The 17,371-nt window shown below is 40.9% G+C and overlaps 1 protein-coding gene across 1 annotated transcript; it reads left to right on the top strand.

Annotated features, from left to right (window-relative positions):
* The first annotated feature begins 12,881 nt into the window (after positions 1-12,881).
* LOC123444131 (histone chaperone ASF1B) lies at positions 12,882-17,113 on the top strand. The gene is made up of 3 exons (XM_045120749.1): positions 12,882-13,074; positions 16,154-16,269; positions 16,446-17,113. Exons 1-3 carry the CDS (start codon positions 12,966-12,968, stop codon positions 16,776-16,778), a joined length of 558 nt encoding a protein of 185 aa, XP_044976684.1. The 5' UTR covers positions 12,882-12,965; the 3' UTR covers positions 16,779-17,113.
* The last annotated feature ends 258 nt before the right edge of the window (positions 17,114-17,371 follow it).

The following is a 17,371-nucleotide window of genomic DNA, read 5'->3' as shown; positions in this document are numbered from 1 at the left end:
CTAGACAGAATTGTAAATTAACGTATGGGGTCATCTCGGAGATGCTATATGTCATTCCCGGCCTCATTTAAAATGCCTAGATAGGTAGATTAGTTATGCTTCACCTCTTGGCATGTTTAACCACATTTAATATTGACGTGTACCTAACCAGGATGGAATTAAATAATTCATATGTGGAGTTTTGTTAATATGCAACTCGTTGCATATTTTTTTGACTTAATGTGTAGTGTTTGATTATTGTGAATTGCCATGTCGTGTCTTGCACATATTCAACCGTTCATGGATCATATGTGTCGTGCATCATGTGGTGTGTATCGTGTGTTGATTCTTGTTTCCGATTTGCTTCGTCTCGATAGAGTTCCGCAAGCGTGTCAGAATGTGAGGACCCGTTCGACTACATCGGTTCGTCTGCTTCACGGAGTCATTCTTCTTCTCAGCGGGATCTCAGGCAAGATGACCATTTCCCAGATACCATTACTATCTTTGCCATGCTAGTTTTACCGTTTCTATCGTTATGTCTCGCTACCCACCACATGTTAAATATCAGCCTCCCAACATTGCCATGAAAACCTTCAACCTGTTCACAACCTAGCAAACCACTGATTGGCTATGTTACTGCTTGCTTAACCATGTATTAGCGTTGCTAGTTGCAGGTGCAGTTGCTTCCATGTGACAACATGGGTTCCTTGTTATATCACCATATTAAATGCTATTTAATTTAATGCACATATATACTTGGTAAAAGGTGGAAGGCTCGGCCTTTCTAACCTGGTGTTTTGTTCCACCTTTGCCCCCTTAGTTTCGGCTACCGGTGTTATGTTCCATAATTGAGCGCTCCTAACACGATCGGGGTTGTTATGGAGACCCCCTTGATAATTCGTTTTAGATTAAAGCTGGTCTGGCAAGGCCCAACATTGCTTTTACATTTGCCTAATAACCTAATAAAATTGCACTTTCGGACCCCGAGGATAATTAATCAACCCCCGGGCGAGTGCTCCGCAAGAGTGTTGGTCCACCCACCTAGCAGTCGGTGGTACCACCTCGGGGCAACTCGAGTGTTTGGCTATCGTCCACTATGCATAGACGGTGTGTCCTGAGAACGAGATACGCGGATCCTATCGGGTTCTCAACACACCGGGTGGCCTTGCTGGATTAGTTTTAACTTTTTACGAGACATCTTGTGCATCGGGATTCCGGTGATGCTTTGGGTAATCTCAGAGTTGAGGTTTTCCACTAACGAGTCCGACGAGATTGCGAGCTTCGTGATCGAGGATTTCTATGCGGCTTGTGGTAATTTGTGATGGACTAGTTGGAGCACCCCTGCAGGGTTAAGTCTTTCGGAAAGCCGTGCCTGCGGTTATGTGGCAAAGTGGAAACTTTGTTTAACACTGGTTCTAGACAACTGGAAGTTAACTTAATTAAAATATGCCAACTGAGTGTGTAACCGTGACTGTCTCTTTCGTGAGCTCCTTCTCCGACCGAGGACACAATGGGGTTATGTTTGACGTAAGTAAGTGTTCAGGATCATTCATATGATCATCAGTAGTTCACGTCCGCTATGCGTAGATCTTCCCTCTCTTTATTCTTATACTCGTAAGGCCACCTCATATATTGCCTAGTCGCTTACTGCAGCCTCACCACTTAACCATACCTCACCCATTAAGCTTTGCTAGTCTTGATACCTTTGGAAATGAGATTGCTGAGTCCCGTGTGCCTCACAGATTACTACAACACTAGTTGCAGGTACAGGTAAAGGTTGCTTGACGCGAGCACATTGATTGTTCATTTGGAGTTGCTTCTTCGTCTTCTTCATGGATCTAGGATGGGTTCCAGGCCGGCAGCCTGGGATAGCAAGGATGGACATCGTTCTCTTTTCTCGTTTGTTTTTGTTCGTAGTCGGACCCTGCTATTCTTCATGATGTTTATGTATTGTACTGATGTGACTCTGATGTAGCTTGTGGCGAGTGTAAGCCAATTCTTTATATCTCACCTTTTCAGTACATGTACTTGTAACGATATCCATTCTTGCGAAACAACAAGATGCGCTTCTAACCCTGACGAGGCGCTCGTGCCAAATTGAGGATAGGATCGCATCTTTGGGCGTTACAGAACCGGATGCTCATAGAGATGGCGAGAACGATGCTTGACAAATACAAGACTCCAAGATACTTTTGGGAAAAAGTCTGGAAACAGCTTGCCATGCCATAAACCGACTCTACCCTCACAAGCTTCTCAGTAAAACGGCATACGAGCTACTCACCGGTAACAAACCCCAAGTTGGATACTTTCGAGTATTCGGCTCTAAGTGTTATATTCTTGATAAGCATCGTCGATATAAATTTGCACCTAAATTCTATGAAGGTTTCCTTCTTGGTTACAGATCAAACTCTCACGTCTACCGTGTCTACAACAACTTCACTCGAAAAGTTGAAGAGACGGTAGATGTGAAGTTTGATGAGACTAACGGTTCGCAAGTCGAACAATTTCCAATTGATATAGGAGATAAGGAAGCTTCAGAATCCATCATAGAATTGTCCATTGGCAAGATTCGTCCCATGGAGGTGAAGGAAAGCACTTCATCAACTCAAGTGGAAGCTCCTAGTTCGCGTCAAGGCGAACCGCAAAATGACATGGAAGCATCCACAAGCGAAACACGACATGATGAAGAAGAGGAAGAAGTACATCATGATGATCCACCTCAACCTTCTTCACCACCACCTCAAGGAGAAGATGACGCCAACGACAATGCTCAAGATGATGATGAACAAGAAGAAGCTCCTCCACCAAACAAGAAGAATCTGTCAAGAGTTAGAGCAAGAGTGGACAAAGATCATCCTCTGAAACAAATCTACAGCGACATAAACAACGGGAGAATCACTCGCTCTAAATCTTGATTAGCTAACTTTTGTGATAATTATTCTTTCATATCTAGCATTGAACCCTTGAAGGTAGAAGAATCTCTTCAAGATCTAGATTGGGTGAATGTCATGCATGAAGAGCTACACAACTTCGAGAGGAACCAAGTTTGGATACTTGTTGAAAAAACAGAAGGCGAGCAGAATATCATTGGTACAAGATGGGTGTTTCAGAACAAGCAAGATGAAGATGGACAGGTCGTACGAAACAAAGCACGTCTCGTAGCCCAAGGATACACGCAAGTCGAAGGTATGGACTATGGTGAGACTTATGCTCCTCTTGCTAGACTTGAAGCCATTCGTATTCTTCTAGCTTATGCCAATCAACATGATATAACTCTCTACCAGATGGATATTAAAAGTGCATTTCTCAATGGAGAAACTGAAGAGGAAGTTTATGTTAAACAACCTCATGGTTTTGTGAACCCTAAGAAACCTGATCATGTTTACAAACTTCACAAAGCTTTATATGGCATTAAACAAGCACCTAGAACTTGGTACAAATGCCTAACAAAGTTTCTCATTGAAAAGGGTTTTGAGATTGGCAAAATGATGCAACCTTATTCGCTAAAAGAGTAAATGGCGAACTATTTGTTTGTCAAATATATGTGCATGATATTATCTTTGGTTCTACTAACCCACATTTTAGTGAAAAGTTTGGGAAGCTAATGTCAGAGAAGTACGAGATGTCCATGATCAGTGAACTGAAGTTCTTCCTTGGATTACAAATCAAACATTCAAGAGAAGGTACATTCATCTCTCAAACCAAGCACACCAAGGACTTTATCAAGAAGTTCAACATGCAAAAATGCAAAGGTATGAGAACCCCCATGCCTACTAATGGACATCTTGACCTCACTAAGGATGATGCACCCGTCGATCAAAAGGTTTATCGATTAATGATAGGGTCATTGTTATATCTATGTGCCTCTTGTCCTGATATCATGCTAAGTGTTTGCATGTGTGCCCGCTATCAAGCAGCACCTAAGGAATGTCATCTATTGGAAGTGAAAAGGATAGTGAGATACCTTATACATACACCAAACTTTGGCATACGGTATCCCAAGGGATCTTCTTTTGATCTTGTTTGCTATTCCGACTCGGATTATGCTGGAGACAAGGTTGATAGAAAATCCACCTCGGGTACATATCAATTTCTTGGAATATCTCTTGTCTCTTGGACATCCAAGGAAAAAAACTCGGTATCCTTATTAACTGCCGAAGCTAAATACATTGCCGCTGGATCATGATGTGCTCAATTACTATGGATATCTCAAACGCTTAAGGATTATGGCATTCATGTTAGAAAATTCCATTGTTGTGCGACAATGAATGTGCTATTAAGATTGCATATAATCTTGTGCAACATTCTAGAACTAAGCACATCCAAGTGCGACATCATTTCATCTGTGATCATGTTGACAAAGGAGATATTGATCTCAGGCATGTTCGTACTAACAAACAACTAGCTGATATTTTCACCAAACCACTTGATGAGAAAGTGTTATGTTATTTGAGGAGTGAGTTGAACATCATTGATGCTTCAAACTTGAGCTAGACTCACTCGGATGCATGCAAGGACATGAGCTTGACTGACTATTCCTTGATGTCATTGATATGACCATCTTATGTCTTAGAAACTATGCTCCCTTGTATTGTATATAACCTTTTGTAGGTACCTTCTCCAAACAAAAGCAATCTTGACATGACCAAGTATCAACAACCTATTTCTTCGGAGATGCGGGAAGAAGGCAACAAAAGCATATCCTTGACAACACTATGATTATGAATTTCACTCATGTCATTTGGATATATTATGTTCTTCCTTGCGTGACTAACCATTGTAGGTGAAAACTGAACCAAAACGACATGGATTGCTCCCAACACAAGATGATCTTCATCAACCTTGAGCATCCACAACAAGTTCACCTACATGCTACGTCAACAACATCATTCGAAGGTATGTACTCATATCCTTGATAAATCTCTACATCAATTAATGGAGTAAAGCAACTCAAGTGATATGAAGACATCGAAATGCTTAATAGAAAAAGGTAACCCCATTTCGAGCTTAACGATGAGTATGACCTATGATCAAGCATCCTTGCTTGACTCCTCAAGTCAAATACTCTAATATAGGTGACCTAGTCACCGCCCCACATCTGGATGGAGAATATTGTATGGTTCACATTTTATCTTTCACATTCTTAGAACCATCCCTCTCTCATCTATATGTGTGTATTTTCAAAAAAAGAAGAAGAATCCTACTTTTGTTTAACTGTCTCAGTTGGAATTATCTTTCTTTTTACACTGGACTTTTGAAACAATACTTTCGATCAACCTAGTTTATGTTAAAGAGTTGATTATCATTGCAACTCGGTTTCACCGGATTGGGAAACACGGTCCAACCGATTTCTCTCAGAGGCCCAAATATTAATCTTGGTTCTACCGAATCATTATGCCTCGGTGACTCCGATTTTTATGACTTTGTTGCTCTGATAAATTTCTTCCGGACTATTGTCTTAGGGGGAGACAACTTCTCTAGGGGGAGAAAAATCTTAGTGATCCCATCCAATATAAGAGGGAGAATTATCAAGGATCCCTTCCATAGGGGGAGATCATTCAAGGACCTCTTATCCATACCTATGGGGGAGAACATTCGATTAGCCCTACAAAATATCTAAGGGGGAGAAAAGCTAAATTCAAGGAACCCTTACAAAACAGAGAAGTATCCAGGATCCCTATCTCTCAATGAGCCCTTACCTTGTGCCTTTCTTTTTGGTAATTGTGCCAAAGGGGGATAAAATATCATCAAAGATTCCATTCAATGAACCTACTTATAGGGGATACATATCATCAAGAAGCTTATACAAAACAGGGAGAAACAACATTAAGGGGAGATACTTGTATCAAACCTTACACATTAAGGGGGGGAGAGAGATAAATATGGCTTTACAAGGAACAAGAACTATCTTCAAACTATCTTCCTTGGAGACATATTCTTTCATCAAATGCTATCTTCAATATGTCTTCAATTTCTTGGTATCTTTGTAGTTCTTTGTATCTTTACAACAGGGTACTCTTATGTTATCTAACATTTTGTTTTCCCAAGTGTACTTCTATGTCAAGACGCTCAAGATTCTCAAGGTAAGTATATGCATCATATCCTTGTTCATGATGACCTCTTGTTTCTTGCACATACTGTTTGCAAGAGGGAGTCTTGAACATGGAAGTCCTTCATTCACCTATGTTTGATGCATATAGCCAAGATCCATATGACTTGTCTTGTCCTTCTACCTGTGTGTGTGACCATGCATTCCAAAGCAACTATCCTTTTAAGGGATTGCACACATTTAGGGGGAGCTTGTACTAGTCATATGTCTGTCAAAGCTGTCATATCCTTATGAGTATCTTTATTTAAAGCTTTGATTGTATGTTGTCATTAATTACCAAAAAGGGGGAGAAAAGGAATGAAAAAAGACAAGTACGGTTACACACTTGTCAATTTCTCACATCAAATACACAAAGGAGAAAAGATTGAGCATGAGCTTTTTATTTTCCCTAACCGGGCGAATCAAGTATTCTATGTGAAAGATGAATTGAATCCAGGTTGGTCTGTGGTAATGAAGTTGCCAAAGCCTAGATATGTATATGACTTAGGCAACTTGGAATGGGAAGAGGAGACAGAAAACCAGCCATTTCATGTTTCACAGCTTGGAGAGATTTTGAAAAAAAAGAACAATGACCAACACTAGGTTAGAACAGACGTTGAGGGGACAATAGTGGATGCTAATAATGCTTCGAGCACCGAAGAATAGTTGAGGTTAGTAGCAACAAGGTATGCACTATGTTCAGGTAATATAGTTATGCTTTCAGAATATGCTCTTGTGTTTTTTGTCATAAAAATGACATGTATATTATCTTCTTCTACAAATGTCCTTGTATGAAAGTAATAGTATGATTGTTTGAACTTCTGAACAACCCATTCATAAATTAATGAATTATGTTAATGTTTCTAAATATGTGGCTTTTGAACAGTGCACTCATATAGGTTGGTCCATATTCCATTTGTAACACAACATTTGAGATGTGATTTTTACCTCTAATAAAACGTATTGTTCAGTCTTGATGTTCTTCAGTTATGTTTTGTGCATTCTTTATTTAATTTTGGGTTGATGATTTCATGTCAGATATGAAATTTTAGCGATAAAAGTAGTAGAAAGTGTTTTTTTTATTTTCTTGTTCATGTTTGGCTGCATGCTACACGTTTCGACTGCATGCTACATGGAGGCATGGAGGGGGTGGTGGCATGTGTGCTTTGTGTTGGTACAGAACTGCTTGGTGGCTTCGTGCAGAGTAGCTAACAAACTTGCTTGGTGATATACTAATGTGTGAGACTATGTGTTGGTCAAAACTTAGTGTACTCTTATATTTATGCTTGATAATTTGGTTCGCTATGACACCACGTGCTTATTTGAAACTTCATTTTGTACTTTGATCAACAACAGTTCATAATTGAGATACAAGCAACTTGTTTGGAAATTTAGTTTGTACTTTGGTTAATAGTTCGATATTGGTATACTCTTGTAGTGTTCAAAAATCCTATTTTGCGATCACAGGTTGCCATTTTTGTTAAAGTCTGAATCTGTCGTGAAGCAGTGTGAATGTTTTAGTTTCTCTACATATAGTTCTCTTGCTGATGATTTGATTAGATGGTTAAAAGTTTACACTCTTATGTGCAAAGATAAAAGTTCAACGTGGAATGAAGTCTCATTTACTAAGTTGAAAGTTCAAAGTTCTTCCAACGACACTCAGCTTTCTCATATTTTTTTGCCCTTGTTTTACCCAGGATTCTGGATTAAGGTGGTCCAACTAATAAAAAAAGTCACACATATAACATGTCAACGTACAATATCTTTTATCAGAAACACTTCCCAATTACAAGACGTCAACATACTTTTATGCTTTATAAAAGAATAAACGGATCAATAAAATCGTCAAAGCATACTAATATTAATTAACTCCAAAATTACTTAAAAGAAGCTAGCACACCTTTTAATTTTAGCAAATTTTGGAAGCACAAAACATTCCTTTTTTAGAATATCCAAAAGAGTTGCACGTCTTTTACATTAAGATGAGAATGTTTTTTACAAGATTACAAACACATTGTCTCTCTCTCCCTCCCTCTCTCTCGGCTAGTCTTAGAAAAAAGGATTGTATGTACGCACATACATGGAAATAATCTCATTTTAGTAGAATTACGTACATGGAAAAACATTTTTTTTATTTAAGTAGTTCCTTCTATGGCATTTCGTATCTAGGCCACCCCAATGTTTTTATCCTAATATATTCGGTCCGTAAGCAAACACATGTTCCCTAAACTTCTGTGTAGCTAACATGTGAATGGTGCAAGCCCGTAACTATTAACCCAGAGGTCATGTGCTACGATGGGATCGACCTGAGAATTGATCGCATGTACGTTGCAACAAGTATTTTCATGACAACAAAGAAAAACTCTATCCAATATTACTACGTTGGTAACATTTACCTAGGTAGATCACATGTGTTACAAACTTGTAACACAACATCACATCTCATATATGTGTTACATTTTTGTAACACTCTCTCGACCGACATAAATAATGTGTTACAACATCGTAACACATTCGACGCATGAGGAATATGTGTTACAACTTAGTTGTGGACACAAATGTTGTGTTACCGCGCTCTTACGCAGTAACATATTTTTTCTTGTGTTACTGGGATGTGTTACCAAAGCTAATTCTTGTAGTAGTGTATGCTACCTTGGTGATTTTATTAATTCATGACAACATACATTGCCTCTTGGACTAACACTTTTACCTAGATATTTCAGGTTTAGTCCATGAAGAGCTATGGCTTAAGGTTTATGTGGAGATGCCCCTGGATGCAAGAAATGAATAATATTGGCTCAAGCTTCAAGCTAGAAGACTCTTTATTTTATATTTGTGAGAAATCACTTTTGAGTCCATAGAAAAGCCAATACTATTAAAAGGGGGTGAGGCAGTAAAATGAACTGATTGTTCAAATGCTCAAAGTTAGCCACCAAAACACTCAGTCATTTTTCCCACATATCCACTATGTCAAGTTCCACATACACAAATTCGGTGTCACCAACATTGCCACATCGGACCCACCGAGTTTGAACCTAAGACAAAACCCTAGCCATTCCCACCAAATCGGTGCAACCGAAACTACATCGGTGCTACCAAGTTTAGTGTGACCAACATTCTTTTGCCAAGATACACAAAATCGGAATTTCTGAGTTTGAGTATTGGTGCCACCGAGTTTGGTCATATGACCGTTGGTGACCTTTTCGGTGCCATCGAGTTCTATATATTGGTCTCATCGAGATTCAAAGTTCACACTTTTAGTACTAATCAGTACCACCGAGTTGTGCACTTCGGTGTCACTGAGTTTGCACTTTTGTGTGTAATGGTTGGATTTTGGCTGCTGCCTATATATACCCCTTCATCCACCTCTCTTTCGTGGGAGAAGCCCTCAGAATACACACTTCATTTCTAGATCCATTTTCTCAAAGAGAACCACCTACTCATGTCTTGAGACCAAGATATTCAAATCCAATCATTTGAAACTTGATCTCTAGCCTCCCCAAACTGCTTTCCACCAAATCAACCTCTCCTACCCATTCATATTCCGTGAGAGAGAGATTTGTGTCGAGGAGACTATCTTTAGAAGCACAAGAGCAATGAGTTCATTGATCTACCCCATCTATTACCTTTTGGAGGGTGGTGCCTCCTAGATTGGTTAGGTGTCGCTTGAGAGCCTCCTACTTCGTGTTGTGGAGTTGAACCAAGATGTTTGTAAGGGCAAGGAGATCGTCTACTTCGTGAAGATCTACCGTGAGTAAGGCTAGTCCTCCGTGGACGGAAGCCGTGGTGGGATAGACAAGGCCGCTTCTTTGTGGACCCTCCATGGGTGGAGCCCTCCGTGGATTCTCGCAGCCGTTACCCTCCATGGGTTGAAGTCTCCACTAACATGGACGTACGATAGCACCACCTATCGGAACCCATGCAAAAAATCGATGTGTCAACCCATTGTGTTTGATCTCCTAAACTGTACTCCTTTACATGTGCAACGTCTTTACTTTTCCCCTGCCATACATGTTGACTAGCATGTGTAGGGTGCCTAGGCTTGTTAGAACTGCTAGATTTCTGCCCTTCTAGAAATTGGGTTAGGCTAGAAATTTCATCTTGACAAGTAGTCTATTCACCCCCCCTCTAGACACATCTTCTATCGATCCCTCAAATACGTCTAGATACATCCGTTTGAGTGACAAATAATATGGATTAGAGGGAGTAACTTTGCTTCTCATCGAGACGAAAAACATTCAAAATATATATTCAATATTGCTATTGTTTCAAAGATCTCGTCGAGACAAAATTGCGAGTCAAAATGGATTGAAAATCCGATAAGTGATTTGAAATATATAATCATTTTTGTATTTGGGCTATAATCAAAGACAAAAATGTTCCTAAGAGTGTGAGATGCAGTGTGTATGTCAAATAGAAAAAGTCATCTAGAAACATAACATGGGTTAACTTTGATCGAAACTTGATTCGTTATTTTTCCATATAATGGTTCATATCCATTGGTGCACACAGATTGGACTAGTGCATTGGATATGCCCTTTTTCAACCTCATTGGATATGTTTTTCTTTTCTTATTGTGCATTTCATATGTTCTTAGCAAACACAAGCTCCTCATAACAAACTCCTGAAAGTGCATCCATTCAGCGGCAACAGCATGGCAACACACAAAGGTGGCCAAATGGGCTTGTCCTGGCATAGTGGCCTGATAGCCCACGCTTCTGGCCCGTGATGGGTCTGGCTCGACAGTTTATAGTCACAGCGTGTCTGGGCTGTGAAGCTGGGCTTGTGTGCCAGCACGATACAATCCGTTTACTTCTTCTTTTTTAGATTTTTTAAATACCATAGCCCCCCAAAACGAGAGCTCCTGTTCGAGACTCATTAGCGTCAAACAGAGGAGGTTTCGCTCAAACAGGCCGGCCCATTCCCACTAGTTGAGCAAACGTATTAAAATCAAACAGATGCCAGCCTAGGATGGGTCGAACACTTGACCTAACACCGGATAACAACGTTGCCATCCGCTGCAACTTGGGACTGGACATGTCTTAAACTACAGCGCCACCCTTGAAGAACCATGTACCCCGGCAGATCCGTTTTTAATCTTTTCTCAGAAAAGCTAATGTTTTCTTGAATAATTTTGAAAAGGTATTTTTTCATCGTGAACAATTATTTAAAACATGAATACAATTATCAAACTGCGAACATATATCGAGTTCTTTTATGTATGATGAACAAATTTCAAATATATATTTAATATTTTGTAATATACATTGAACAACTTTTAACTATACATTGAACAGTTTTGTGATATATTGAACACCATATAAAATGCTTTGAACTTTTTTCGTGATATACGACAAACAAATTTTAAATATACATTGAACATTTTGTGAAATATACACTGAACAATTTTTAGCTACACATTGAACATTTTGGTGATATAGGGTAAAAAAATTAAATACACATTGAACAACTTCATGATATACGATCAACACTTTTTTGATTTGTGAATAACTAGAAGTGAACCAAATTTGAAAACTGTATTATTTTTTGAAATCATGAACAAATTTTGGAATTTCAAGTGTTTTTAAACAAAGGATAAAACTAAAAACTGAAAAGGATAAATAAAATGAAACAAAGAAATAGAAACAGAAACAAAAGCAGAAAAGAAAAGAAAAAAAGGAAAACCAATAGAACAAGGAAAACCAGAAAATTAGTAAAAAGAAGAAACCTAAAAAATTGGTTGAGAGAGTTTTTCCTGTCACCGCTTTGACGCTTGAATTGGTCCGGCCCGTTTTGCCGTGCTCCCTTGAGTGCTTCAATGGAAGCGCAGTGAACCTCAAAAAGGCTTAGACAGACCTAAAACAAGGAAAATCCTATTTGCCGTTTTGTGTGAAGCGGTGTTGAGGTTTGCACGGAGCGGGCGGGCCCAGGTAGCGAGAGTGCCGTGCCCGGTTTTGGGAGGTTCCAACTGATTTTTTTTCGGTTTTGAGAAACTGCTAGAAGGCTACCTGAACTTTTTTTTTCATTTTTCTGTTTTTGTTTCTTTTTTCTGTTTCTGTTTCAAAATTGTTCTGGATTTTGAAAAAATGTTCCATAATTTGAAAAAATGTTTTGGAATTTGGAAAAATGTTTTGAAATTTTAAAAAATGTTCCAGAATTTTGAAAAATGTTCATAATTTTTAAAAAGTATTCCGGAATTTGGAAAAATGTTTCAAAATTTGAAAAATGTTCCGGAATTTGGAAGATAATCCAGAATTCGAAAAATGTTCCAGAATTTGGAAAAATGTTTCATAATTTGGAAAAATAATCAAAAAAATGTTCCCTATTTTAAAAGTAGTTCATGTTTTTAAAAAATAATTTAAAAAATTCAACATTCGTACGTTTTGTTAAAAAAATTTAAAAAAATGAAAACGGAAAGGAAAATGATCCAAAAAAGAAAAAAAATACAGTCATGGTGCACCTACTGGGCCGGCCCTGTTGGAGGTCGCCCTGTGCAAAGCCCTGACTGATTGCTGCAGTGAGCGGCGATTAAGAGCTCCCCTAAAACAATAGGAAACCAGCCTAGATAGACCTAAAACCGGCCCCAAATTAGGCGGTCTGGTGGGTCGGCCATTTCTTTGCTGTGCCGCGCCTGGGCCAGGGGACTGCGGCACGAGTGTCTGCCCTGTGGGCCGTAATATGTGGCCGTTGTGGCCCATTTGGCCAAGTCTGGCAGTACCCCACCCACAACGTCGTCGATAGCCACTAGCCAGTAAGGAAGTACGGACCCCTAGGAAAAAAGAAGTAAGGAAGTACCGAAAGTACCCTTCTCTCTCCTGTGGGCTGTGTTCATCTCCCAAATCCAGCCAAAACCCCTCCCCCCCTCCTCTCGGTTCGGCGATCGGCGGCGGCGGCGGCGATGAGCGCGGTGAACCTGACGAACGTGGCGGTGCTGAACAACCCTACCTCTTTCGTCAACCCCTTCCAGTTCGAGATCTCGTACGAGTGCCTCGTTGCCCTCGAGGATGGTGCGTTCGCGTCCTCTCCCCCTCTCTCCCCCCTCCCCCCGCCGCCGCGAACTTCTCTGTTGCTATTGTTTCGCGTATTCTTGGGCGCTCGTTTCGATGCTGTGATGATTCAGGGTTGTTCTTCCGATTCGATTGCTGGATATGCGAGGCTGCTGAGATTGGGGTGGGAGCCTGGGGTTACTGCGGCTTGTATGCATTCTAGGGTTTTACAGGGGTGGTGGAGCAGTTGCTTTACTCGATGGGATTGGATAAGTTGCTCGGAATTGTGGATGGGTGTGATATTGGTGCATGTTGGTAAATGAAGGGAAATATTATATCATCTCCTGCTTTGACACCGAAACAGAGCTCTCAAAGTTATACTCCCTTCGTCCCCAAATAAGTGTCTCAAGCTTAATACAACTTTGTACTAGAGCTAGTGCAAAGTTGAGACACTTATTTTGAGACGGAGGGAGTACAAGTTTTAGCAGGAAGTAGCAGAGATTGGTCTGATAAGCCGCCTGTTAACATGATGCGTAGGGTCTCAGCTGGTACTAGACCAACGACCTCTGGGAAACAATATTGGCCTCTTACAATGAAATTGTCTAGTGTTAGATTCAGAAATCCTTCGCTAAAATTAATTATATGGACATGGGATGACTGACATACAATTTAACTGGTCTCCTGAGAAAGTAAGTGTGTTTTTCATTCACTTTATGTGCGAAGTAAATGTCTTCTTCATCACGCGACTTGTATGTTGTATTTAGATGCCATGCTGCTGGTATTCTACTATGCAAGTTTGATGGACTCTGTTTTGTGAATGTTTCTGACCTTCATTTTAAGAATCAAGGTTAGGCTGCTGGATACGGTGTATTAAGTAGGGCCATACTGTTAAGATAGTATTTGACTAATCTACAGGTTTCTTTCAGTCGACTTCTCTAAAATTAAGGCGGTGCGATGGGCACAGTTTTCTGGAGCTTTACGTGTTTCATTATGTTCTTTTAAGTTTATGATTCTTCCTGATAAAAAGATGATTCTATAGTGATGCATAAACGCATATCACGTATAGTTAAAATCATGAAAAATGCACAGGTTCTTGTATGAAATAGATACTACAGAGTGAACAAAATAAGGATAATTTGTGAGTTGCCACTTTCCTGGTCTAGCAAATGTATATTACTAGCAAAAGGCCCGTGCGTTGCAACGGAAGAAAAAATATCACACGCTTTTAATTTTTATAATCATTTTGATTTATTAAAATAATAAGCTAACTAACTAATGTAGTAAGTCCTATCCTATTTTGTTGGAAAATCAACCCGTCCATTGTTAATTCCATCATGATGAGAAATTGAGCGGGACAAGCAAAGCAAAACAAAGAGGCTACCTGAATTGATCAATGGACTGTTATCTTATTTCACTCATGGGGTAGAGAATGTGGGATCAGATGACAAACTGAAGGTGGTGTTCCATTCTCTCTCTCTACAACAATGCAATCTTACATTAAATACATTCATTCATCAGCAAACAAATTCCCACAAAACAAAATTTCTTGCCGGTGCTTGGCACACGGTTGGAGGCATGGGGAGGGGAGCTCACCAAATGATGAGTTCCTGTCGGAGGAGGGGATACATTGAGGGGAGCAAGGGTTAGGCGCCTCTATCTGGCCATAAGGAGTCGCCGTTGCCGCGCCATAACCTCGGAGTTCCCCGTGTGAGCCATGGAGGCCCGCCTCCACCTGCAAGTACTTCGCTTCGTCGTGCCTTATCCACGCGCCACCGCCGTTCTGCATCGAGCGGACGCATCATCCCAAGTCGCTGTAGCTATCGCGTTGATTTGATCCAGAAGCTGTGCTCGAGCGCCGAAAAGGGGGCAGCAAGCAGGCAGAGGTACGACCGCGGAGGCGGGTGGGTTGAGATCGACAACAGTGGTGGTTGAGGTCGGCTGCGGCGGCGAGTGGTGTGGCAGCGTCCTGGGCACAGGCCAGGGTCGACGCGATGCGCTCGAGCGCCGCAACGGGGGCAGTGAGCGGAGAGAGGTACAGCCGCGGAGGCGGGTGGGTTGAGATCGGCAGCGGTGGCGGTTGAGGTCGGCCGCGGCGGCGAGTGGTGTGGCGGCGGCCTGGGCACAGGCCAGGGTGGCCCAGGGTCGACGGGAGGACGCGATGCGTACGGGTATAATTTTTGCAGCGAATCATTTTTTCCTTTTGCGTTGCAGATAAATGATGGAGCGCGGGTTGAATAACAAAAATTACAGGGGCTTTTTTATAAAAATATCGTGGTGGGTTTTCCGACGGAAGCAATAGCCGCTTTATTATTAGGTATAGATACCTGGCATGTACTACACGCCAGGAGATTGATTTGGTTGTCAACATTTGATTAGTTCCCTGTGTGAAAATCTGTGGTTTATAGAATAGTTACGGGGATTCATACTCATGTATCATCTCTGTTTACATTAGTGCAGTGATCATGGGAAAACAACTGTAGATAATAGGATCATGATTGATATATTCTTGTCTTGCCACTTCTTTGTTGTGGCACCCTTTTATCTCCTGTTTGGGCGCAAGACATAGTTATTGACCAATTTGCTGAAGCAGTTCTGCCTACTAATTAACATTGATTGGGTGTCACATCAAATTGTCATTATGCCTTTGGTGACCATTTTCTTATCATTCTCACATTATTTTCTCGTTGAATTAACAATTGCTATTGCAGAAGGTGCTTATTTGGTGTTTCTATTTCTGTTTGGTATGCGTTTATGCACGCGTGAGGGCAGTGAACATTTTTACTCTGCTGATAATTTCCTAATAATAACCTGTGCCTCCCCGTAATGTGCAAAAGTTTTGTGCATGTCTATAGAAAGAGCATTTTGCATCTGCATAGATTTGGCCTACTTAACTTTTGAACCTACCATTTGTTATGAGTACCGTGGGTATAATGCTGTTCTTTTCCTGGCCTAGTCTAGTAAAGTACTAACAATGCCTTTGTTGGTCGGCCTTTAACTATTGAACCTACCATTTGTTATGAGTGTCGTGGGCATTATGCTGTTCTTTTCCTAGCTGAGTCTAGTGAAGTACTAACAATGGCTTTGTTGGTCGGCCTTTCAGATCTGGAGTGGAAGCTTATATATGTTGGATCAGCTGAAGATGAGAACTATGATCAACAACTTGAGAGCGTGCTTGTTGGCCCTGTGAATGTTGGGACATACCGTTTTGTTCTGCAGGTAAAGTAGCTTACTGATCTACGACTCTGTGATCTACATCATGAACTCTGATAAGAAAACGCGGTTTCACAATTGCGCAGAGATCTGCCTGTTCATATTACAGTTGACCAGCTGCTTTGCTCGTACCTCGGATCAAAATTTGCAACATCAGACTGATATGCATGTTTTTTTTTCAGGCTGATCCCCCTGATCCCTCAAAGATCCGTGAGGAGGACATAATCGGTGTTACGGTGCTTTTGTTGACCTGTTCATACATGGGGCAGGAGTTCATCAGAGTAGGTTACTACGTGAACAATGATTATGATGATGAGCAGCTTAGAGAAGAACCCCCAGCGAAGCTGCTGATTGACCGGGTGCAGAGAAATATTTTGACCGACAAACCCCGAGTCACCAAGTTCCCCATCAACTTCCATCCTGAAACCAGTGGAGGACAGCAGCAAGATCAACCACAATCAGCTGTACCTGAAAACCATACAGGCGAAGGGAGCAAGGCCAACACAGATCTTTGACTGGGTCTGGAAACTTGGGAGTGCCAAAATTTTGATCTGCATGCCTTCGTAGGTGAGATCACAAATTCACAATATGAGATGGCTTCCTGGGATCCGGATGCTGCTACCTGAACCGTCTGTTCTGGGGCACCACTAAACTAGACTACCTTAACCGAAAACTCACATTGGTTGGTTACACATGTGCCTCTAGTGGGTAGGTTCTGACACACTGCTGAAATGCCGCGTCCTTTTGCTAGTGATGAACTATAAGCTGGATGTTCATCCAGTGATCCGGTCCAACCGTAGCTGTCTTGTCTCTTGGATTATGTCTGCAATCGCAAGAGTTTGTTGGATAACTTTGGTTGCCCACAATTATGCGTTGGTCTACTCCCTCTGTATCTAAATATAAGACAATTTTGCAGTTCAAATTTGAGCTGCAAATATCTGTGATCACGTATTTTTGCAAAAAATGTCTTATATTTAGATATGGAGGAAGTATTTCTGGAAACCGGGCTGCCCCCTTTCCATTGATCACTGAAATATTCAGTTCATACAGATCGAGAGATAGGAACAGGGGAAGACAGGGGAGCGCGTTCGAGGCACTGATGGGGATC

This window comes from Hordeum vulgare, chromosome 3H, assembly GCF_904849725.1.
Source record: "Hordeum vulgare subsp. vulgare chromosome 3H, MorexV3_pseudomolecules_assembly, whole genome shotgun sequence".
NCBI classification, from domain to species: domain Eukaryota; kingdom Viridiplantae; phylum Streptophyta; class Magnoliopsida; order Poales; family Poaceae; genus Hordeum; species Hordeum vulgare.
Note: the sequence above shows the minus strand (reverse complement) of the source record. Positions and strands in the feature narration are given on the sequence as shown.

Coding starts and splice junctions, on each gene's coding strand:
- LOC123444131 (XM_045120749.1), top strand. CDS start 12,966: ATGAGCGCGGTGAACCTGACGAACGTGGCGGTGCTGAACAACCCTACC. Junction 13,075..16,153: donor CCTCGTTGCCCTCGAGGATG/GTGCGTTCGCGT, acceptor TCGGCCTTTCAG/ATCTGGAGTGGAAGCTTATA. Junction 16,270..16,445: donor CATACCGTTTTGTTCTGCAG/GTAAAGTAGCTT, acceptor TTTTTTTTTCAG/GCTGATCCCCCTGATCCCTC.